This window comes from Tauraco erythrolophus, chromosome 2, assembly GCF_009769465.1.
Source record: "Tauraco erythrolophus isolate bTauEry1 chromosome 2, bTauEry1.pri, whole genome shotgun sequence".
Classification (NCBI taxonomy): Eukaryota; Metazoa; Chordata; class Aves; order Musophagiformes; family Musophagidae; genus Tauraco; species Tauraco erythrolophus.
Genome location: NC_141466.1, coordinates 120,362,464 through 120,386,788, shown reverse-complemented (window position 1 = coordinate 120,386,788; position 24,325 = coordinate 120,362,464). Strand labels below are relative to the sequence as shown.

Here is a 24,325-nt window from a genome sequence, read left to right as displayed (position 1 = left end):
GTTGCGCCTGGCAGATGGAACACTGATGCCCCTTGCTGAGCACGAGCACCCAGGCAGACACCAAGCACGACAGCAGCTCCGACCAGGCATCGAGGCCAGGCAATGCTGCAGCATGACAGTAGATTCAGAACATGGACTATTTACTCACTATCCTGGAAAAGCTGCAGAAAGCCATTGTTAACAGGAATCTTGTGGTTTTTTTTTTTTTTTTTTTTCAAAATCCTGGGTTACCCAAGGCGTGACCAAGTTTGATCTTGTAATTTTTTTCATTTAAGATGTGCTGCTGTGGTTTCCACATGGGGAGCAAACTGCCACAATAGATTCGAAGGCTCAAACAGGCCTCACTTTCTCTTTCAGTGCTTGTTTACTGCTGAAACTGGTCTTTATTCCTGCTAGATATCCCAGTGCAGTAGAAAAAAGGTTTGCTTTTTTCCCCTCACCACCTACTCGTATGTTTGTTCAGTCTAACAGTGTTTCCAGTCTTCTGCTGTGATGATCCATGTCAACAAAGTGACTTATCATGCAGTTCTTGACTACAGAATGAGGACAAACCACAGAGTCTAACACACCTACACATAAATAATTAATCCTGCCCGTGTGTATTTGCTGTAGGAAATTAGCTTAATTCAACAAAATCACCTCCAGGATGTGGGCTGATTAAAACCATCCCAGTTCCTGTGACGTGGGTTAGAATTCCCAAGGTCAGCTGTGAGAATCCTTCACCTGAAGGAGGAAAGCTTGAGTGAGCTGCAGAAAGTCTGGTAACAGCTTTCTCTTGCCTCTTGAAACACATTTTCCTAAGGTCCTTCAGAAAGTAGGTGAGAAGACCTTACTTCTTCCCTCAAAAAAGGAAAACACGCCCTGGAACATTTTAAGAAGGTTTCTCTATATTAATAGTCTAAAGAACTAAAAAGTGCAACAAATGAAAGTAGCAATCGTCAAGTTACTACTGATTTCTATAATGTTTAGAGGTTTCTGCAGATATTATTAGTTTAAAAGATGTCAGTGTTTTGAATAACAGCTCATCCTTAAATTTCTGGGCATCAGAAATCATCTCATTTATCATAAGTCTCAAGCACCAGAGAGTAAGCTGTGTCGAATGAGATCAGGGAGAAATGTGAATGCCTGCTAAATACCATCAAGGAATAAAAAGGGCATGTGCAAGTTTTTAGCCATCTACAGGCAGATGGATTTTAAATTCCATTTCAGAGAAAGCAGGAGCTGATCCTTTCACCAAAGGCCATTCAACAATAAATACGAGAAGTGCCTAGTTGGAGAAGACACCAATATTAGTCGTTCCCACTTCAGACATTTTTCATCCACATTACATGGCACACAGCTACAATTACCCAAATGTTAACAGAAGCAGCAGGGTTACTACAGAGAAGTTTTAGTTAAAAATACACATTTTATTTCAATGTGCCAATAAAAAAGTCCCACATTTTTGTATCATAGGAAGTTAATTCATACAATAAAAAGAGACCTGTGCTAGTCTATTGGTGTGACTAACTCAGAAGACCCAGATCACGCCAAATTTTAGTTGATATACTCTTCTATCTACATTCTTACATTTACAAAGACACCACAAAATCCCTTATAATAATGTAAGCAAAATAATTTTCTTCCTAAAAGAGTAACTTCATAACTTTAATCCATTCTTTCAGGACTTGCACTTCTTTGAGGGCTTCCTGATGGTGAACGACTGAAAGGAAAGAATCCACAGTTAATATTTCAGTAATCATTTGGGATTCACAAATAGAGGAAAAAGAAAGAGGATACCTAGACTACTCCAGCACTCTTTAAGCACTGTATTTTAATAAAATAATCAATCACTATTGGCAAAGTTAATAGGTTGATGATTTAATGTTAGAGACAATACATTTAGTCTGGGTGTGGGTTTTTTTTTTTTTTTTACTTTCACATTTTTGCATTTCTCTACTGTTATTTTTATAATATAATTTAAATGTGATCATTGTAAAGTCATCTAGAGGGTACTACTAATAGCAACCTAATAGAAGCAGGATACTTCAGTGTTCTGATACAGCAGCTTGTCAAAACCTATTATGGTGATCACTCAACATTTATGAGCCTTTATTCAGGTCACTTGAGATTATGAGGTTAGACTACATGCAGCCACGTTTTTAAATGATGCAAACCTAAGCATAGAAGTTCTAAAAGTATGACCCCCCCCCCCAAAAAAAAAAAAAATTTGCAGGCCAGAAAGATCACCAAGGCAAGGGACACATCGTGGCAGGTCTACATCTATTCTTGCTAGGATATATCCCCTCCCCCCAAATCCTGAACACCAAAGTTGTAAAAATGAACTATTAAAGAATTCAAGCTAGGGAAAAAATGCTGCCGATTCTGTCACTACACATATATGCATACATACACACAGATCATTATTTACCAACTTACTGGGGAAAAAAAATAATAATCTGAGTAACAGCAGTAAAAAAATAACAGGCTCAATCTTCCATTCCTGACTGCTACGCCAGGCTACTCGACTCTATCTTCCCTAATCTCACTGGAGCTTTCAGGGAGACTCCAATCTGATTCCCGCATTTATGCTGTGCTCTAAGCTCCCCAGTAGCAAGCCTCTGTGCAATAAAACTGTTGGTGAACTGAAACAAACACAGCAGCAGACAAACGCAAGATGCAACACTGCCACGTAACCAATATTCCAAGCAATTATTACCACATACATATTACCATATACAAACCCACAGTCACAATGTTATTTCTGCCGAAGAGATCTCAGCGAAATACCCTTCCAGTATTTTCCTACAAGCAGCAAACTCCTCAACAGAGATTACTGCAGATACTAAACCACCAGCTCTATGGAGTTTACGTTATTAGTAGGGAGATCAACATACCTTCTCTTTGGAGATGGTGATCGTGACTTTGACCGACTGTCAAAACAGAGTATCATCAATGCAGCTTAGAGATCAAACGGAACTTTTATATCAAAAAAAATAAGCATCTCAGACAGCAATGGAATTATTATGGGAATCTAGCCAGAAGCTCTTTAAACCAGCAAAGTTTTCAAATCAACTTTTACTCTGACAAAGATTCTCAATTCCTTTAGCGTGGAGATTAAGCAACTCTCTTCAGTAGAGAAAACAGGAAAACAAGGGGTAGTACTGAGGTGAGGCTTTGAGCAAAGAAGCATCATCACAGATTCCTGCTGTTGACAATTAGCAATAGCATTAATAAAGCTAAAGCCCTTTACCTGATTGATAAGAGAAATTTAACAGAACTGAGCACAAAGACACAAAAAAATAAGTACTATGTTGGAAACTACAAAGAGTTAATGAAACAGAAGAGATGGGTAAGGAACATATCCAAATAGCTGCAGAGGAAACGTTCTCATCATCTCTGTTGTATCACAAACAGATCAGCTGGGCACCCGTGTCTGGAGGATTTTGCTCTAAGGACCAGGCTCTGTTAATCATGCAAACCTACCACTGAATTCTAGATGCTGCTGCAGGCTTTACCTCTGGATGCTTACCTCTTAGCTGGCGAGCCAGATTTTGATCTGCCATGAGACCTAGACCTACAAGAAGAAAAAAACAAAACAGCAGCTGAGCAGGGAAGCTGGTAGCATGCTCGTTCCCACATTTGAGACAGCAAGATTCACACTAAATGTGTAAGAACGGTAATGCTGAAGAGACAGAATCCTCAGAGTTTCAAAGGCTTTTCCTTAAGGTTCAGAAAACAGCTTAAGTGGACGCTGCACGTGTTGCTGTGCCGTGGACGATGCCTGCTGTTTGCTGATGCAGGCAGCAGGAATACACGAACAATGCAAATCCTTGCTCTAAATTTGCAAGTTTTAGTAGGCTTGAGTGACATCTACCACTATAGTTGAAACCGGCGGGAGTCAGCATGCTCCTACGAGTATCTTCTCATCAGTTTACTTCATCTTGTATTGCTCGAAATACTCTTTTAAATCTGTATAAACTTAACTCTTGTGAAAAGACTGTCAAAAATGACACTCTTTGAGACAAGACTGCGGCACCACAAGAACAGTAATACTGCCTAAAAGAATAACTGAAATTTTTAGGTTCCCAAAGAAAGTGTTCTACCTTCCACATCCAAGGCTTTCCACAACAACTTCCAGATGTATGTTCTGACAACGCCAAACTAGCAAACATCATGTAATACTTATCCAGGCTGTCTTCCTTATGGATCAAGAGCCTGTCTCTGGGTGCCATGCTTTCCTTTGGTTCTTCCACAAAAAAGTGATCTTTCAGTCACCTCATGTGGAAGTTTAACAGTGACTTCATTAGAGTTAAGCACCAATAGTTGGCCACTTCTCTGTGTTTGCACATCTGTAATTTCCTCTGCCTCAGTCGCTTAATCTCTACTTATAATGAAAGGCGTCAGGCACTAGAGTCTAGAACTTTCACTAGAAGCATCCTTTACACTGCAGAAAACAATCCTGGTACTAGAAAAATAAAACAATGGTGGTAAAATCAAGGCATTTTTCTCTTTGAGAGCCTGTTGACTGTAGCTGGTTTCTGCCCATCACTGATAGCGAACATGATGAGCCATGACTAAATCTTGTTGGAACAACTGGTATTAAGATTCAACACACCTTAGTAACAGGTAGAGAAAGCACACCTCCTCAGTGGAAGGCACTGCTCTACTGCGTCAGGGAATTTTCCTTCTCTTTGTACTAGCTTCTGGACTGTTTGTGTGAGTTTCTGCTCTTAACTAAGCCATCTTCTGGTCTTCATCTCTCCAATCCCTAAAAACTCCTGTCATTGCTTGATGTTGAACTCTCAGAAAATGCCACCGCCACCTTCAAACACCGAATCTCCCCATCTTCAGCTCTAGGCTTTTCTGCCTACTCCTTTCACCTAAAGCTTCCCTTTATTTTTTTGTGTTTCTTCATGGTTGACTATTATGTTATTTATTTCAAAGAAATTAAAAAGCTGTTCCAAAGAACAGCTATCAAGCCAGAACAACTGGCAAAAGGCTGGGATAAGAGCAGTACCATCTCCTTCAGAGAAGGACTTCCATTTACTCTTGTCCTACGACAGCTCACTGAGCACATCCAATCAACCTATGTCAGCCAAGCTGCCTGGACAAGGTTGCACGCTGCACTAACTTACTATGGAAGGATTAAACTACAATTTAAGAGAACAAATGATGTTATGTGTTTCTTTAAGATTCGATTATCACTCTTATGGCACATTTGTTGGTACAGAATAATTCTGACAGGTGTTCATCCTGCAGACTGACACTTTATTGCTCAACAGAGCTGGAAACAGCTTTTAACACTCACATCACTAGCAAGCCCTTCACAGCTTGCCTGACTATACCCATGAATGCTTTAACACACTACCAGAAGGGCACCCTGATTTCTCTGACAAACAATGGGAAGAATCCACAATCTCCTGTGTGCTACACACAAAAAAAACACAAACAACTTTTAAGATCAATTCCAAATTTGTTTGCTATGTTAGCTGTTAATGCAACCTCATCAAAAGAGTACTTGTGATGACTATTGGGACCTGGATATCAGTCATAATTAAACAAACAAAAAAAAAGAATAATCTTCTGCACTACTTTTTAAAACTACAGACCCCTAAGCCAGTGGAGTGAAAACACAGCTTTTTCTGAAAATGTTAACAGCTATTAGAAAGCCTGAACAGACTTCTGAGCCACTTTTACTAAGTATCTGCAGCCATAGAAGACATCTTACCTGCTTCGGGGCCATGTAACAGATCTGGATCTAGATCTGGATCTTGATCTAGACCTGAAACAAGAAATTAAGACAAACTGAAATCAAAGTAGTAAACTGATCAAGAAATTATGACAATTACAGCACTACTTGGATTAATAACTACACATTGAACTTAAACCTCGCATGATCATTAGACCTTTTAGATATCAAAATTCATCATGGGATACGCAGTTGTATAAGATCTCAAAACTGATTCTATTACTGTGCCTGTAAATTCAACTCCGTTTATCAGAAACTTAAAGCCTGCTGAAGTCTGATTTGTAGAGGTTGACACCTTTTGAAGTCTGCTATCCAATACCTTTTTCATTTCCTCAGCTAAAATGAAAAACAACAACAAACTAAAGCACACAATCTACTAAAAATTGCTACTAATTACCTTGATCTCTTCAAGGAACCCGATCGGGACCGGCGGGGGGACAAAGACCTAGACCTACGAGGAGAAACAGACCGGGACCTACGATAGGAAGCTGACCTGGACCTGCAAAGAAATCAATTGAAGAGTTGTACAGGTGTAGCTTTTTCTAAGCAAAATAAGCAAATAGGAATAAAAGACAAACTTAAGCACACCTCCTACCACGGCTCCGACTGCGTGACCGAGAATACCTTCTTCCTCGGGACCTGGAACGGGATCTAGACCGGGACCTGGTTTTAGGTTAGAGAAAACAGGTATCAGGAAACAGCTGCAGCAATCAATACACGTGAGGCCTGCTGAAGCCAAAACTGATCTCAGACAACTAAAGATCTAGCATCTGTCAGTTGGAAAAATGTCTGGGCCTACTTGTCTTGAGCATTTTACTACCTAGAAAAATGTTAAAAGCTGAATTACATTGCAGAATTACATTAGAATAGAAAACACTGTAATGCGTATTTAAAATAAACCTTGCAAGTTTGCAGGTCGACCCTCTTTGGCCCAAGGTCTAGCAGATCTAGACGATCTAGAAGTATCTATAGCCGATCGCTGCATCTAGGTGTTCTCTTCAATCTAACGACGATCAAACTGACAGCCCAATGAGCCAGGGTGAGGCTTGATTGACGCAAGAAGATTTTTCTAGGTGGGAATGTGGTCAATCTGGTGTTCCTCTTTCTAAACCGGAGGGGGGCCCCAATTGAAAGCCAAATTTACTGTTACGGCGGTCACCGTCTCAAATTTTCTGCCCTTAAAGAATAAGGTGAAGCTACGTGTAGATGGCTCGAGGGGATCTGGCCTCTTATGCTGATCACCTCAAGGTCTAGGAGGATCTTAAGTGTCGGATTTGCAAGGCGCCTCAGCATGAAATCTTAAGGCTCGTGACATTCTGAATCAAGGCGACTGACTCAAACGAAGAAACCTGAAAGGTTTTGACCAGGTTGATTATTAAGATATTAACATTTGATAGAAATAGCAACAAAACGTAATATACACCTATACATTTATTCTAGCGTTAAAAGTTTAAAGAAAACCGGCTTAACATTCTGTTCTTTGCTAACAAGAGCTACACAAAAGTGAACTGACAAAGCAACCCAGCCACTCTGGCCCCACATGTACCTGCTCCTCCTTCGACGACTATAGCGGTGGCAATCATAAGCATAGTGGCCTTTCTCACCACACTCATAGCAGCGGTCATTAGGGTCAAAGGGGCGCCGTGCAGGAGGCCTGTCATAACGGGAGCGACGAGGCATCCCTGTGGACACTTCCACTCTAACCCTGGAGCCACATATTACCCTGCAACAAGTCCATGACAGCTCTAAGTTAATTGTTACTTTTTATGGCGGAACTACAAAAAGGAGAAGAACCGGAGACGATTCCCAGATTCTCTCTCATCTTAAAGCCGGCTATAGCTCCTGCAAACATCGGGAACGCACACGTACTTCCCATCAAGTCCACGAACAGCATCCTCAGCATCTCTCGGGTCTTCGAACTCCACGAAGGCGAACCCCGGCGGGTTCCTGGCGATCCACACGGTTCTCAGGGGCCCGTAGTAGCTGAAGGCTCTCTCCAGCTCACCTTTGCCCGCGCCCGTGCCCAGGTTCCCCACGTACACCTTGGTCTCTGCCGGGAGCGAAGTCAGCGTCAACGCCGGAGCAAGAGCGGCTCACGCGGCGCGCCGAAGCCAGCCTCCCCCCGCCCCACCCCGCCCGCCCGGGCGCCTCCATCTTGTTTGCGCAGCCCGCTCCCGCCTTCACCACGAGCCGCCGCAAGCGCGGGCGCACCCCCTCCTCCACAGCCGCTGACGCAAAATGGCGGCGGCGACAACGGCCGCCTCACCTTCCTGCCCTCTTGGACACCGCCGGCCGCCCCGCTCTCCGCGGTAATCGCCCTTCCCGCAAACCTCTCTCACCGCCCCCTCCGCGCAGCCGCCCGCCGCTCGCGACGCCCCGAGGACTCACCGCCTCCATAGCGGCCGTAGCGCGACATCCTAACGGCTCCGCCAGCCGCCTCTCCGCGCGCGCACGCGCCGCCGCCCGCGCCCGCCCCCTCCTCCCCCTATTGGCGCGAGGCTGCGGCTCGAGGCGGCGCGCAGGCGCGCGGGGCGGCGGCGCGCGCCGGGGGAGAGGGCGGGCAGCGGGGCGCCGGTTGCCGTGGCGACGGCAGGGCGCGGCCGATGGCGCCCGGTGCGGGGGACGGGGAGAGTGAGCGCCGGGGCCGGCGCTGGGTGGGCTCGTGCGGCTGTCGCGGCCTCGGGGGTCGCGCGGTGACCGCTGCGCCACGGGGAGGGAGCTTCTGGCACAGGCGGGGACCCCTCGTGAACGACCGGGCCCGCGGCGGGCCCCCCTCGTGAGCGAACGGGGCCGCGGCGCGTAGCCGCTTCCGGAGCGGAGGCCAGCGGCGCCCGAGAAGCACCGCTCCGCCCGGCCTGTCACCGTGCGGGAGGGAAGCGCTTGAGGCCCGTGCGGATATTCCCGAAAGGGCGCTGTAGGCTTGGGAAAGCGGGGCGGCAATACCGGCAGAGCTGTTCTCGCTGGAAGAGCCGCTTTTGTCTGCCGATTCGCGCATTTACGACTTGATCTGCGCAAGGAGCAGTTACAGTTGAGCTGGTACAGTTACTTGAGCTGGGAGAGTTGCATCTCCTTGTGACCGTGATTATGGCGAAATTCACGGTGGGAGAGCTGTAGTAACTGCCCATCATAGTGACCTGTATCTATAAGATACGGCTCTGATAACGGAACAAAAAATACTTCAGAGCTTCGTAGTTCAGAACAACTACATAAGTACACTGGCAAAAAAATGAAGGGAAAAAAAATCGGTAGGGACTGAGACTAGCAATAATTAAAACTGAAGATGTTCGGAGTACTTTGCTCAAAAGGGACTTTGAACAAACAGTCTGTGATCCAAAAGGGAACCAGTTGGGAAATTATTTACACCATAAACACATTCAAATATATAAGAACAAACCACATTTCTTATTTCCACCACTTTTCAAAGTTTTTTATTTCCACCACATTTTATTTATTTTAGTTTTTTTTTTTTATTTCCAACACATTTCAAAGAAGCTAAGATTTTCCATTGTATTGCTTGCTCTTACAGTGAAAATAATTAATTTGCTAATCCCTGCTTTCTTATAAAAAAATTACAATTCTGAAAGAAAACAGTAACTGAATACAGTGGCACAGTGGCATAAACCATTCATAAATAATCCTTATAGCACTGTGAAGTTGAAACTTCACAAAAAAAAAAAATTACCTCCTTAAGCCTGCAAAATAAGACGATCACATTTTACACCCTTGATATTTTTTGTTACAAAATCACCGCATGCTTGCTTTCACTTCAATGCCTGAAATGATGGCAGCTCGTTTGCTTCATCCATAGGAAGCGTTTCATTAGTAGTGTTAAAAAAGGCCAGCTTTCTGGATTCGAATTTCAAATTTCCCACCTTCACAGCTGCACAGGAAAGCTTGTAAAGACAACTCAAAACCAGGGAGAAAAAATATCTTATTTTTATGGAGCTGATGCGCACAGCATGCTCCTGTACCTATTTATGTGCACAGATCGCTCGAGCAGCCATCGTTTTGTGTACTCAAATTAGCCATCTCACGCGGGAGCATAGGCAAACCCGATTTCGGGAGGCAGAACACCGGATGGATTGAAGTGCTACACGGGCCGCCTCCCTGTTTTGCAATCTGGCCTCATATAGATATAAAACCCTGTGTATTTATATGATTTATAGGCACACCTATATTTAAAAAACGCTTCAGATTAAAAAAAAAAAAATTCTCCCTGCCTCAGAAGCCTCTAATTCCCTGCTTACAAAACGCTGCGCCGCGGCGGAGGAGGGTATTCGCGTGCGGCAGGAAGCGGCGGCTCCGCCGGGCAGCGCAGGGGCCGGGCCGGGGCGGACTCCCAGGCGCCCTCGGCGCGGTCGGGAACGGAGCGATCGGCGGCCGACCGAGCCGGTGAGCGGGGCTGTGGGTGCGGGGCCGGGGGGGACGCGGGGCGCTCCGTTCTCCTGCCCCCGCGGAGCTGGGCCGCTGCCGCCGGGCGGCTCTCCCTGCCGTGTTCTGGTCATTGCTCGTCCCGCCGGGAAGAGGCAGGCGTGGAGGGGGATGGCAGCGCCAGGGAGCCTGCCGGGAACAAAGGAGGGCGCTTCCTCCAGCCCTTTGTCATCCCTGCGCTGCCCCCATCTCGCCAGCCCTTTCCGCGGAGGGATACTGCGATGGAGACAAAGCTGGCGTGTCGCAGGCTGAGACAGGGGTGCCTTTGCTGCGTGGCCAGTAGTTCAGCTGGTACGGGGAAAAGAGTGGAACGGCACTTGCTGCTCGCCCTACCTTAGAGAATGAGGGTAGAGCCGGGATCTCAGTGGATAACGCTCATCCAGGCGTTGGACACAAGGGATGTGCCAGTACGCAAGAGCAAAGGCGGTACACGTCTGCCCTCAAGGGACGGCGATCCCGAAGGTTCTGTGAGAGGGCAGAGCAATAAATCGAATGTTTAATGTAACAGGAAAGTGTTAGAGTGATTTTTGAGTCTTCACTGTGTGCCCTTAAAGCCAAGTGAACCGGGCAGGAAATGGCAGAACCGCAGCAATATGCAAACCACTTAAAAAAGCAAATTGTGCTTAAGAGGAGTGGAAGATCTTTAGCTGGAGGCAAACTCGGTTCTGATGTGAGGGGCAAAGCAAGAGGATTCATTGCTTCTGCTAATTACTCTGGCTATTTCCTAGGTTCTGGATGTAGGAAATATGAATGACTGGCAGAGGAAGAGCCCTCTAGACTGGGAAACGTATGTGAACAAAATGGTGAAAGTTGCTGCACTTGAGAAACATGAATATAAAGGATGGGTCTTAACAATTGATCCAGTTTCTGCCAGGTAAGTACCAACAAGTTTTTTAGGAACATAAAAGATCCCAAGACTGAAGCAAACTTATTTGGGGCAAAACCTGCATGTTGAGGCTGTGTCCTGTTTTTTTAATTGGCAAGGCGCAAGTCATAAGAGAAAGCAATATTGTAGTCGATGAGGCCAGCTCACCTAAATCCACTTTAATCTCATTCAAAGGACTGGTAAGTTTGGGGAATAGATAATACCTGGATTCATGCTGACTTTATTATGGGCCTGAGATTAGTACTTCAAATGATATCCATATGTTTAGGACTACTTTGAATAATACACCACGCCATGCTTCCCAGAGAGAGCAGGAATGCAGGAATATTTTTAATGATTTAGGTGTTGAAATCTTTATCCTTTGTCCAGAGTTCTCACATCAATGCCCTGCTTTCCCTTCCAACTGGACACCCATGAGGGTGTAGTGGCTGCTTTGGAGAAGAAGCAGGGAAAATCAGCAAGGGCATTGGCCAGCAAGTGGTGCTACAGGTCTCTAGTAGCTCAAGTGAGTAACTTAAAAATAGGGTTTGGAAGGCAGAAATCTGGCTCCTTGCTGCTACAACTTTTTCATAACTTTTTGGTTGTGAGCTTGTCCCACATGAGCACAAGATGGAGGCTAGAAACTAAAACATCAAGCTTCTGATATATTTCAGAAGAATTTGTTGTTGCTTCAACTCTGGAGTAGCTCTGATACTCTAATCTTCTCTTGGGAGTTGCTTATAATTTTGGTAGGTGTAGGACAGTAGGAAAGGTGTGTGCAGCTGTGAGTGATTCTGGGGATGGCCCAGGCTAAAATCAAGGCATATTTCATTGCACATTTCCCAGTTCTGGAATTTTTCTTCCTACAAGAGGAAGAAAATGGTTTCTGATCCTGTTTGTTGATATTATGGGGAAGAGATCCTAGAAATATAACAAACTGCCTTCCTACCTATATTTTAGGACTTCTGGGATCTAAGTGCCCTTGGGAGAGGACCAGGCTGCTACAACAGGAGCCGGAACCTGCTGTGGTGTATCCCCATTGTAATACTCAAGCTATAGTTTTCAGTTAAGAAACTATCAACACTCATTTTTATTTTTTTAAATAAATTATTCTTTTTGTAATGATCAATAATTAAATATTAATAAATTGTCATTAAAAGGTTCTGATGTTGTTAGCTGTCAGCATTGCCTTCAGCATTCAAAGTGCTGCATGTATGAAGGTGTCATTGTTTTTGAAAGTTGGAAGACTTAAGGTTCTTTAGCCAGGTTGGGAATGCTGCACAAAAATATTTAGAATCCCAGCCCTGATTTTTATGTATACTTTGCTTTTCTAAAGTAACGTTCTGCTTGATAGTATCTAGTTTCAAATTCAAGCCCAGAAGTTACCTGCAAAGCCCCACGTTTTCAGAGTTTGAAGGGTACAGCAGCATGCTTTTCAAGAAAAACACGAGGTACTCGATATTGCTGAAGTACCTGGGTTATGCTCATGCTAATGAGTGCTCATCTCCAAGAATCTTGGCCTGTGTTTCGCAGTCTTCGGTTAAGTGCAGTGACTCATACATCCCTCTCTCCTTGGCAGTATTGTTCTTGCAACGTTCCTGGAGAATAAAAAAGTGTCCATATCAGTTGTCTTGGGCCACGCTGTCCAGGAGGTTGAAGTACTGGAAGAAGGGGATGATGAAATGAAAGAACAGCTTTCTCGCATATTTGCACCTGAAGAAAGCAAAGCCTACAGCCTCGAGGAACTTGAAAAGAGGAAGAACGACTTGAAGACTTGGCTAGAAACAAACCATATCCCCGTAACGGAGCAAGGTGAATCAGGAAGAACGCTGTGTGTGGCAGGGGTGTTGACTGTTGACCCACCATACGGCCCAGAAGAGTGCAGCAGCTCCAATGAGATTATTCTGTCTCGGGTTCAAGGCTTGATACAGGGCTATCTTGAAAAGCAACAGTGACGTCTGCTGTTCAAAGCCGTTGTCTTTAGGAATGGGTCTACCCGCCCGGTTTTGGGAACTGTCTTGGGTATCAATATTCACTATTTGCAAAAATGCTCAGTTTAGGTACTTTTGACTGGTTTTTGTATGTCAAAGGGATGAAACAAGCAGTATAAACTAAAAGCATGAAGCATTTTCCATGCACTATTTTTTATTAAAAGCAAGCCATTGGATAACGACGATGTATTAAACTGATCTATCAGTTTACTATATCATTACTAAGCTGATATATCAGTTTAAGTATTTTTGTAACAGTATTATGAAAGATGATATATGATAAATTAAACCGTTTTTTTTCTCTGTCTTTAAAATTAATTAATTATCTAGTGGTGTAGACATGTTTGTTTGAACTGCTTACTGAAATTATTTTTTTTTCCGAAAGAGAATTGTGACACTTGGACTTCCCAAACTAGATGAAAAAATTGTTCAGAAAGCTTCTCCCCCCCCCCCCCCCCCCCCCAACCTGTTCTCCTGGTTTAGAACATGAGTTATAATGTAGGCCCAAGTTTGTAAGATTATTAGAGAAACTTAGCAGGAAAATAGCAGGTTTTGAAAACATTTCCTATCTATATTTTTTATTTTAGAGCAGCACTAATTTGAAGACTTCTGTTCCTTAGAATTTCTTTCAATTCAGTAAGTTTGTGTTTCTGAATGCTTTGTTTCTAGCTTATGGCAACACACAATGCAAGAATCATTATTCTTGCATTATTCTATTATTATTATTCCTGAGATTATTAATCCAGTCGGGAGCCTTTAGAGCCCTCGTTTCTCTCTTAGTGTATTGATTTGTTCTGCCTTATGAGAGAGCACCAAAGCACACACTGTGCACAATGCTTCAGCTGCCTGTCTGGATGAGGGCACTGGCCAGTGCCGACCTCTGGGGCACCCAGGGCTGCCTGGGATGTACTTGGCGTGAGAGCTCATGTCTGGTCCAAGTGGGCTCCAGAGATTTAGGAGCAGCTTGCAAACGCCTCGTTACTAGGCAGCCTCCTCCTCCTTGCCAGGGAGTACGGCTCCTTCACCGCCAGTCTCGGCAGTGCCAGAGGCTCTTACTGGTCTCAGGTGAGGGGTGGTGACTGGAACAAGTGGCACCACTATGCCTTCCTCACAGCCAGGTGCGCTATGGTGGGGCTCGTGTGTAGGCAGGGCTGACGGGGTGAACAGCTGTCTGTGCCCGTGAGGGAGGCCGCCACGGACGTGGGGCCTGCAGGGCAGGCAGGACCAGCTTCCCTAGCGGAAACCTTCCGGGAAAAGAGTATCCCTGAGCCACCGACACGTGCTTGACTCGGCGCCGCGCTGCGATGCGCAGGCGCACCAGGAGACGCAGTTCTCGCGAGAACTGCGCGTACTCGAGGAGAGGGTTTTTCTCGCCCCGCGTTGCCTAGCGACCAGAGCCCCGCCCCCCCGTGCGGCGGTCAGGACGCAGTGCGCAGTCGCGGTGGCGGCTCGCTGTCTATAAGAGTCGCGCGCGGGGCTCGGCCCGTAGCTGGCAAGATGTCGCGATACGGTCGTTATGGTAGGGGGGACGGGGAGCTGGGATCGGGGTGGGGGGCTGGGCGGGGATGGCGAGCAGCGTTGTTCGCGTTGCGGATGGAAGAAGGTGGCCGTTGCTTCTGGCGGCTGGCTGTGAGAGAACATGGCGCCGAGGAAGGGGACGCTGTGGGCGGGCTCCGCTGTGGGGCCGTAGCCGCAGCCGCAGCCCCGGCGAAGAGCGGGCTCTAATGACGGAGGGCGGGTGGGGATGGAGAAAGCGTGGCACCGGCGGGAGAGCACTAAAATGGAGGCGGTATCAAAAATGGCGGCGCCTGCGGAGGGCGGGGGGAGGGGCGGCAGCGGTCGTGCCGCGCGCGCGGTCTCGTGTCCAGCGCCGCGCCGCGGCGGCCCTGACATGGCTTCGCTCCCGGCAGAGACCAAGGTGTACGTGGGGAACCTGGGCACGGGCGCGGGCAAAGGCGAGCTGGAGAGAGCCTTCAGCTACTACGGGCCCCTGAGAACCGTGTGGATCGCCAGGAACCCGCCGGGGTTCGCCTTCGTGGAGTTCGAAGACCCGAGAGATGCTGAGGATGCTGTGCTCGGCCTCGATGGGAAGTATGTGGATGCCTCAAACCTCCTTGACTGCTCTGGCTGCAGTTTTTGACCTCAGCCCCGCACCAACCGTGGATATCCGTTTCTGTGTGTAACAAGCACAGGGGAGAAAAGTATTCCTGTCGTTAATACATACTGTGTCTTGCAGGATAATATGTGGCTCCAGGGTTAGAGTGGAAGTGTCCACAGGGATGCCTCGTCGCTCCCGTTATGACAGGCCTCCTGCACGGCGCCCCTTTGACCCTAATGACCGCTGCTATGAGTGTGGTGAGAAAGGCCACTATGCTTATGATTGCCACCGCTATAGTCGTCGAAGGAGGAGCAGGTACATGTGGGGCCAGAGTGGCTGGGTTGCTTTGTCAGTTCACTTTTGTGTAGCTCTTGTTAGCAAAGAACAGAATGTTAAGCCAGTTTAAACTCTTAATATTGTAAGTCAACAGGTGTATGTCACACTTTTTCTTTTTTTTTTTCTTTTGCTAATACATATCAAATGTTAATATCTTAATAATCAACCTGGTCAAAACCTTTCAGGTTTCTTCGTTTGAGTCAGTCGCCTTGATTCAGAATGTCACGAGCCTTAAGATTTCATGCTGAGGCGCCTTGCAAATCCGACACTTAAGATCCTCCTAGACCTTGAGGTGATCAGCATAAGAGGCCAGATCCCCTCGAGCCATCTACACGTAGCTTCACCTTATTCTTTAAGGGCAGAAAATTTGAGACGGTGACCGCCGTAACAGTAAATTTGGCTTTCAATTGGGGCCCCCCTCCGGTTTAGAAAGAGGAACACCAGATTGACCACATTCCCACCTAGAAAAATCTTCTTGCGTCAATCAAGCCTCACCCTGGCTCATTGGGCTGTCAGTTTGATCGTCGTTAGATTGAAGAGAACACCTAGATGCAGCGATCGGCTATAGATACTTCTAGATCGTCTAGATCTGCTAGACCTTGGGCCAAAGAGGGTCGACCTGCAAACTTGCAAGGTTTATTTAAATACGCATTACAGTGTTTTCTATTCTAATGTAATTCTGCAATGTAATTCAGCTTTTAACATTTTTCTAGGTAGTAAAATGCTCAAGACAAGTAGGCCCAGACATTTTTCCAGCTGACAGATGCTAGTGGTGTGGTTTTTGTTGGTTTTGTTTTTGGTTTTTGGTTTTTTTTACTACTTAGTTGTCTGAAATCAGTTTTGGCTTCAGCAGGGTCTCACGTGCATTGATTGCTGCAGCTGTTTCCTGATACCTGTTTTCTCTAACCTAAAACCAGGTCCCGGTCTAGATCCCGTTCCAGGTCCCGAGGAAGAAGGTATTCTCGGTCACGCAGTCGGAGTCGTGGTAGGAGGTAGGTTTCTGGCTGTTGTGTTTTCGTGCTTTCTCTTGCTTTTCTCTTTTCTGTAGTCCTTGTGAATAGTACCTTGTATTAATTTTGGCTGTTTTTTCCTTTTGTTTTGTAGATCAAGGTCAGCGTCCTACCGCAGGTCCAGGTCAATCTCTCCTCGTAGGTATAGATCATTTTCACCCCGCCGATCTCGATCTGGTTCTTTAAGGAGATCAAGGTATGTGTTTTCTATTAGGCCCACAGTGTTATTGAAATGAACATATACGTTGGAGTTAATGTTATGTTTTTATTTTGCAGTTCATTTGGTTTGGGAACCTTCATGGTGTTACATTCCTGAGAGCTAATCAGAATGCTTTCTTTGAAATTTAAAAATTTAGGCATTTATTTTTTGGAACTGCTATTTCTGAGTTTTTTTAATACTGTTCCAAAGTTACAGCCTTGATCTATGGTTAAGGTTTTCTAGCTCAGCTTCAAGGATACAGGGAGTAATTAAGTTTAGTCAGCTAGGACAGTGGAATTTCTGATGTGGATGGTAGTAATGGCCAAATGTGCTACATCTTTCTAATAATAAAAGTTACTTCTGTAAAACCCATAGTTACAACATAATTCTCTGAGGTCAGTATCATAAAAATCAAAGAATACTATCTCAGCTATGTGAATTATGTAGTAGTATAGTTGAGCATTCATTACTTTTTTTTTCCTAGATCTAGGTCCAGATCACGCTCAAGGTCTCGGTCTGTTGTATGGCCTCGAAGCAGGTAAGATACTGCTTTTTATTCAAACCAGTAATAGTTTTGAGATTGTTTCGTTGATTGTGGTTTGTGGTGGTTTATTTTTTTATTTCCCCAGGGGAGCTTGGCAGGAAGGGGTTAGAACGTTGTGCAGCATAGTAGTATTCACACACGCCTTTTCACAGACTAAAGTAATGGTTGATTTCTTGTAATAAACATGACTGTTTTGGTCTGTGGCTGCTATATCTAGTCTATGTATATGTTGCCATAAACAAAGCATATATGTGATTTAAAGTCTGTGGAGAGAAGTTACAAAAACTAGTTAATGCCTGTGAATGTAGAGAATGTGTCCTGCAGGAAGTGCTGCTTAGGTTTGTCTTGGCATGTGTTTTTGTAAATCTGAAATGCTGGAGCAGGAGGGAAGCAATGAGATGGTTGCCACTGTGGACTGAACTCTTGCTTACAGCTGTTCCAGCTTTCTCAGTTTCAGCTCAGACCAAATTAAAATTGCTGTAGTGCTAAGAATGTTACATAAGGTAGCATGTAGCATGCTTGACTTCAGGGGTTTGGAGGGCTGAATGAACAGGGCCATGAGTCTTGATGCCACAGATAATGTTGTGAAGGACTTCTGTGATGTGCAGCCCTGGTTTTGTGGATCTGGACTTTTTCCATGCTGAAATGGAAGTTGAGAAAAATGGGCATAGAGTAAATGCTCCTGCATTATTTTCTTCTATCCTTTGTGGTAAGTCTTATTTGGAAGAAGGGTGGAAGAGTAGAATAAAAATGCGATGGACATGAGAGCTGATAAGTTGGAAGAAGTTGCTTTTGTTTTGAATTAGAAGAAGGGAAGATAAATGTGGTGGGGTTTTTTTGGGGGTTGTTTTTTTGTTTGTTTTTTTTTAAGGGATCTGCTTGCTACTTTAAGATTTGCACATTGAGTCTTTAAGGGAATGATGGTGATTATTACGAGAGCTGTCCTGACATATTACTAACACAAGCCTGTAATGCAGGAGATGACTAGCCAGGCTCAAATTGCATGCTGCTGCTGTGGAAGAGTCTGTATACTGCTGATGCTGCTTGGTGACTTCTAGTTCTGGGACAGTCAAGTTCCTGCAGGAAGGACTTGATATTCATATTGAAATTTCTGAGGAATGCTGACTTTGCATAGGTCTGCACTTGCAGTGGTGAGAAGTGGTAGTTCAGGACTGGAGTTATGGAAGTGTTGTGAAAACTCTTCTGTTTTAACCAGTACTGGTCCTCTGCTAATACGGCAAAACGCTAGTATATAACTGGTGCTGCTTCTAGAGGTTTTGATGTGCATTCCTGCTATGTTGCTGTGCCTCTCGGAAGGAGGATGATGCTTATGTGCTGTGTGTATTTATTTCTTGCTCATTCTACAAAATAAAAGTTCTGGGTAGTTGTGAGCAACTCCATCTGTGTAACTGTAATACAGTAACAAAATTACTGGCTATAGTGTTAGGAACTATGACAGATGATGGCTCAGCATAGTTACCAGGAGGTCTCAAAGCAGTGGCATGTTACTGTTTAACTTATGCCAACAGTGTTCATATAGTGTTTCTATAAATTAATAGGCCAGGTAAAGGGGAATCTCGATGACTCTTCAGAAACAGTTCTGAGCAGAAATAGAAGTTTATTCCTTTTTTTGGCCAAGTCTATTAAACAACTCACTATCTTGGAACACGGGGCTTTCTGATGTTCAGTAATAGCACATGCCTCAATTCTGACACTCTAGAATGATGAATATTTTGAAGTAACAGCAAATACTTGAGTTGGTAAAGTAACATGATAAATGTGGGAGGAAAGTCACTGAGTAGATTTTAATTCATAAGATGAGCTGGGAATAGTTTATACATTAATAGCCAGATATCAAAGAGAACTGAAATGCTGTTTTCATTGGGATAACTGATGAAAAAGCTGTATTACACTTGAATGAAAGTGGCACTGGGAACTTGATCTGAAGAATGCATCAGCACACATGCTTACCTGTGGCTGATTCCAGGCTTTTTATGTGCTATTAAAAGATTTTCTAAGATTACATTCAAAACTATCCTTCCCTTTACGGAAGGAGTACTTCCAGGTGGAGGGGGAAGTCTGGGAAAACCTGGTACAAGGTCTTCTGTTTTGTGGAAGTGATAGCTGAAGCTTTGCTGGGCAGCTTCTTGTGCTTGTACTCTTGTCTTCTGATAAGTGGGGTCTCTGGGAATTCCAAAGAGCTAAAGAATTCTCCTGAAATGTCAGAAGAAAAGCCTGCAGCACCAGAGCCTTCTGCTTGGGTTTCTGATGCTATGTAGTGTCAATATGCTGTTGCTAACTTGCATTGTATGTGCATGCCACTGGCTGCTTTCCTGAGCTTTATTTTTCTCCTGTTGTAGGTCTGGGTCCCATGGTAGATCTAAATCTGGCTTACCTGCTAAAAGGTGAGCATATGAATACAAGTAACACTCAGTAGGTTTTTTTTGTCATGATTCAAAGTCTCTGCTTGGACCAGTATTTCAGTTGTATGTGCAAGAGCCTTTTTTGGTGTGTTGTTTTTTTCTTTTTTCTTGTTTTTTGTTGTTGTTTTAGTTTTTTAATAGCTGATCTTAAAAAACATTTTTTCATACATTATTTTTATTTTTTATCTGATTTTTGTGGGACAGTAGGCAATTCTTCCAGAAGGATTGTGGATACAGGTTTTTGTTTAACCCATGATTGTGACCAAAAAGTATTTTGGACAGGATTTGGGTTGTATCTTTCCCTACCATTGTTCTCAACTGTCCGTAGTTCTCAGCCTTCCTGGCTCTCCTCTACTTGATTCACTGCTCCTACTTTGCAGGGTTACTGTCGTTGTTTTATAGCTGCTTTGAAGCTGTGTGTTACTGTTTTCCGAAGGGCTCTGATTTTCAGCAGTTTTCCTTCTCAACTGCAGCTTCTTGCTTCAAGGAGTTGTGTATACTTGCTATCAGCAGCATCTTTTAATGCTTTTGAAAACATAAAACTGTTATTACTGTTTTGAAATGGTCAGAAGTGGTTACAGAGTGTATACAAGTTGACCGCATTGATATTTTTTTCCAACAGTCGCTCAAAGTCCAGATCGCCATCTCCAAAGAGAAGGTAGGACTATCTTAAAAACTGAGTGTGCCATAGAACCAGTGTCTGGAGTGGTTGCTATAGAAGTTAACTTGTGCAAGGATAAAAGCTTAGTTTTTTACTTGTCTTAACTTGTGAACTATGAAAAGATGAATTGTTATGGGCACTTCCTGCTATGAAAAGAAAAAAGTTTTATGGGTGCTTCCTACTCCTGGTAGTCAGAACTTCATGCTCTAAGGTCACCTACTCTAATGAGATTTTAAAGGACAACAGAAAATGTGAGCAAATGATAATCAACTGCCCTGAAGTTCCTGAGGAATTTAGAACGTGGGGAAGTGAGTAATGTAAGGTATGGAGCAAACCATGAATACATGGTAGGATTAAATTCCTGCTGGTGGCTCCTCACAGCTGGCTCTTGCTCAGTTGCACAGCTGCCAAGTTTTGCTGTGCACTGTGCAGTAAGCAGCAAGTTTTCCCATGTAACCAGAGAAGTACGTGCTGGAATTTAAGTAGTCTGAGAGAGTTCCAGTTTAGGGCTAGCCATGAGGTACTGTGTAGGTTATGGCAGAGTAAGGATTTCCTCTGTGAGCTGCAGTGGAGGCTCCAAGGTGGTTTCTGAGCAGACTCAGTCTCACCTAGCTGTTGCAGCTATGTCTCTTATTTTGCCTGCCCTTTTCAAGCGTAAAGCAGTTGTTACTCATAAAGGTGTAAATACACCACTTCTGTCATGATTTGTGAACTGTAAATGAAACCATTGTGGGGAGGGGCTCCTGAGCAGAGGAAACCTGAGGTAGCATGTACAGTTTCTGTTGGTTTTGCAGTAGGAGTTGCTTGTAATCTTTTTCTTTCCCTTTCAGTCATTCACCATCAGGAAGCCCTTGAAGGAGTGCAAGTCCTGAAAGAATGGATTCAAATTTAAAAAGTTAAGAAGAAAATTTATTTTGTTTACACTATTATAAGGGATTTTGTGGTGTCTTTGTAAATGTAAGGGCTTAGTCCTAAGGCTGTTTCTATTTACTAACAATTGGCATGAATCTGGATCTTTTAAAAGTCTTATTAGTAGACTGATGCAAAACTCTTTTTGTGTTAATGTTCTGTGATCTGGAAATGTTGGGCTTTTTTTATTGGCACATTGAAATAAACTGTGCATTTCTAACTAAGAGATATTTTGTGATAACCCTGCTGTTTCTGTTAATATTTGGGTAGCTGAAGCAGGTCATGTTCTGTGGTGAAAGCAGGAGGCAGGCTGCTACAGGCTCTGGTGAATTGAGTGCAGTGCAGCAGCCAGTCAGTGGCTGCCTGTAGGTGTGTGCTGTAGGTCTTCATTCCTGCAGAGCCCTGATTAAAGAGTTACCAGAACCAGCTGTCCTTCTTGGTGTTTGGTCTTGAATGTTATGGTGGTCTGTACCTTGTGTTTTTATTTGCACCTCCTCAGAGTTCAGAGATGGTGAAGACCTGTCTACTTGTACACTTGATGATTTGACTTAACAAAAATGTTTACAAAGGGCATTAACAGATGGAGAAAACAAGGATGTGTGAAAACTGGTCTGTTGGTCCTGTTGATTAAAGGACCAGTGAACTCACCTGAAGGTATTAGGAATACTTCTGGAATGTAAGCTATTGAAGTAAATATTTTTAGAAATCTTGTTTTATGTTCTGGTTGTCCAAATAGTACTACTTCTTTGTGATATGATAAATCGGCAGTTCTGGTACAGAAGATTATACCTTTAGACAATACATTTAGGAAATGAAGGCTTTTCTTACAGGTTGAAGGTCACAAGCAGAACCTGTGGGTCATGTTTAAGTAGCAGAACATTGGGGAATCAAGAGCTCATGTTACACTTACCTGACCTGATCTGCCTGGTCACATCTCCTTTGGCAGTGAAGTGTAACCAAGGGCTACTGCTGCTGTCCTGGTCAGTCGTTGCGTTGGGAAACTGGACTGTAGCTGCCTCTATGCAGATGTTCCCTACCTTGCCACAGATAGGTTTCTGAAGGATTTAACTAGTGCAAGCTATTTGCCAGTTTGTCTCTGCAGCTGACAATAACTATTATCAGACTAGCAAAGAAATCAAGAGTGGCAGATGACTTTAAAGTCTTCCTTGCAGCATGTTCTGACCTGTATTGCTGTGTCTTGCAGGCCAGTGAGGAACAGTCATTCCCTTGGGGCTTCTCCCTTGTCAGCAGTGGGTTGTGAGTAGAGCACTGCAGCTGTGCATGGGCATTGAACCCTAGGTGTTCAGATGAACTTTGGCCATTGTTGCTTTGTGAGATGTCCAGGTATTAAAAGAACATGACTTCCCAAAGACTTGTCCTGTGTACCACAGCATCTGTCTTGCCCCTTCTCTCCACTATGTACATTTTAGTGCAGTGGTGCCTGGTAGGGTCAGTGGCTTTCCTTGATGATGATGCTGCAATTAATAATTTGTTATAACTGTAGTCCATTTAAGCTGCAGAAAAGGGAGCTGGCAGCAGGGCCATTGCTTAACACTGCTGGAGGGGAGTATTTATTGGGTTCCCTTCCCCCTGCCCTGTTGCAGGTTACAGGATCAGTGCTAAAATTACCCCATGGAATGATGCTTTGGAAGGGGGGTAGCTTTTTCTTTTTTTCCCTCTGTACTGCTGAAGCAAGCTGACTCCACAATAAAGCTGTAGACTAAAACTCTTCTAGTTATACCTTTCTTTTTCAGTCTTTCCACTCGTTACAAGATTATGAGAAAGGGAGTAGGATGGGACTGCATCTGTGTGCTCTGTGGTAGAGGAGGAGGGCTGGAAGGATTACTTAGAGGCACCTCCCATGGAGAAGGTCAGAGAAGGAACCACTCTTCATCCACAGCTGGAGATGGAGTTGGCTCCTGTACCTCCCAGGGAGACCTATAGTTGTTAATGGTAGCACTGCCACTGCATTTGGTGGTGTCATCTGTACTTAATGTGGGTCTCATGCTCTTGTTACAGACTGCTCTCTCAAGGGCAGTTCCAGCTGTGCTGTGGAGGGCTTGCAGTCTGCTACTGGGGAGCACAGCAGCTGGGCTCTAGTTGTTCACCTGGTGGGTTAAACTACCTTTATTTACTCTTAAGAATCATAAAATGGTTTGGGTTGGAAGGGACCTTTAAAGATCAGCTAGTTTCAACCCCCCTGCCATGGGCAGGGGCACCTTCCACTACACCAGGTTGCTCAAAGCCTCATCTAACCTGGCCTTGGACACTTCCAGGGATGGGGCATCCACAGCTTCTTGGGGCAACCTCTTCCAGTGCCTCACCACCCTCATTGTAAAAAACTTTTTCCTTAGACCTAATCTAAGTCTCGCCTCTTTCAGTTTAAATCCATTGCCCCTTGTCCTATCACCACACACCCTTGTAAAAGGTCCCTCTCCAGCTTTCTTGCAGGCCCCCTTTAGATAGTGGAAAGCCTGGAGTCTTCTCCAGGCTGGATAACCTCAACTCTTAGCCTCTCTGCATAGGAGAGGTGTTCCATGTCCTTATGTTGGGGGTGCAGTACTCCCAGGAGGGTCTCACAAGAGCTGAGTAGAGGGGCAGAATCACTTCCCTTGACCTGCTGGCCACATTTCTTTTGGATACAGTTGGCTTTCTGGGCTGCCAGTGCACGTTGCTGGCTCCTGTTCAGCTTCTCATCCACCAGCGCTCCCAAGTCCTTTTCCTCCAGGCTGTTCTCAATCCATTCTCTACCCAGCCTGTACTTGTGCTTGGAATTGCCCCTGACCCATGTGCAGGACCTTGCCCTTGTTGAACTTCAGGAGGTTCTCACAGGCCCACCTCTCCTGTCTGTCAAGGTCCCTTTGGATGGCATCCCTTCCCTCGAGCATGTTGACTACACACAGCAAACTTGCTGAGGGGGCACTCAATCCCCCTGTCCAAGTCACCAAGAAAGATGTTAAACAGTGCCAGTTGCAATACTGACCCCCTGAGGAACGCCACTTGTCACTGGTCTCCACTTGGACATTGAGCTGTTGATTGCAACTCTTGAGTGCAACAATCCAGCCAATTCCTTATCCACTGTTTGTCCATCTATCAGATCCTTGTCTGCAATTTAGAGACAAGGATG

The 24,325-nt window shown here is 44.7% G+C and overlaps 3 protein-coding genes across 8 annotated transcripts; 2 read left to right on the top strand and 1 right to left on the bottom strand.

The window, feature by feature from the left end:
* Nucleotides 1–885: 885 nt before the first annotated feature.
* Nucleotides 886–8,161, bottom strand: SRSF7 (serine and arginine rich splicing factor 7). 4 transcript variants are annotated; one of them, XM_086631832.1, is made up of 9 exons: nucleotides 8,120–8,161; nucleotides 7,601–7,781; nucleotides 7,278–7,454; nucleotides 6,320–6,394; nucleotides 6,129–6,230; nucleotides 5,711–5,764; nucleotides 3,512–3,556; nucleotides 2,877–2,912; nucleotides 886–1,702 (listed from the first exon to the last, which is right to left on the bottom strand). In XM_086631832.1, exons 1-9 carry the CDS (start codon nucleotides 8,145–8,147, stop codon nucleotides 1,648–1,650), a joined length of 753 nt encoding a protein of 250 aa, XP_086487958.1. In that variant the 5' UTR covers nucleotides 8,148–8,161; the 3' UTR covers nucleotides 886–1,647. The 4 variants fall into 4 exon arrangements, with proteins under 4 accessions (XP_086487958.1, XP_086487960.1, XP_086487959.1 ...); XM_086631834.1 differs by lacking the exon at nucleotides 3,512–3,556 and having other exon boundaries at nucleotides 5,711–5,770; nucleotides 6,126–6,230; XM_086631833.1 differs by lacking the exon at nucleotides 3,512–3,556.
* GEMIN6 (gem nuclear organelle associated protein 6) lies at nucleotides 8,033–13,299 on the top strand. Of its 2 annotated transcripts, none has more exons than XM_086631840.1 (3): nucleotides 8,033–8,040; nucleotides 10,891–11,036; nucleotides 12,607–13,299. In XM_086631840.1, exons 2-3 carry the CDS (start codon nucleotides 10,909–10,911, stop codon nucleotides 12,980–12,982), a joined length of 504 nt encoding a protein of 167 aa, XP_086487966.1. In that variant the 5' UTR covers nucleotides 8,033–8,040; nucleotides 10,891–10,908; the 3' UTR covers nucleotides 12,983–13,299. The 2 variants fall into 2 exon arrangements, with proteins under 2 accessions (XP_086487966.1, XP_086487965.1); XM_086631839.1 differs by lacking the exon at nucleotides 8,033–8,040 and adding an exon at nucleotides 10,103–10,123.
* A 1,146-nt stretch (nucleotides 13,300–14,445) lies between these two features.
* On the top strand, nucleotides 14,446–21,426 carry LOC104371651 (serine/arginine-rich splicing factor 7). Of its 2 annotated transcripts, XM_086631837.1 has the most exons (9): nucleotides 14,446–14,537; nucleotides 14,929–15,109; nucleotides 15,255–15,431; nucleotides 16,370–16,444; nucleotides 16,557–16,658; nucleotides 17,146–17,199; nucleotides 19,566–19,610; nucleotides 20,251–20,286; nucleotides 21,120–21,426. In XM_086631837.1, the coding sequence occupies exons 1-9, from the start codon at nucleotides 14,516–14,518 to the stop codon at nucleotides 21,142–21,144; spliced, it is 717 nt and encodes a 238-aa protein (XP_086487963.1). In that variant the 5' UTR covers nucleotides 14,446–14,515; the 3' UTR covers nucleotides 21,145–21,426. The 2 variants fall into 2 exon arrangements, with proteins under 2 accessions (XP_086487963.1, XP_086487964.1); XM_086631838.1 differs by lacking the exon at nucleotides 19,566–19,610.
* Nucleotides 21,427–24,325: the final 2,899 nt, after the last annotated feature.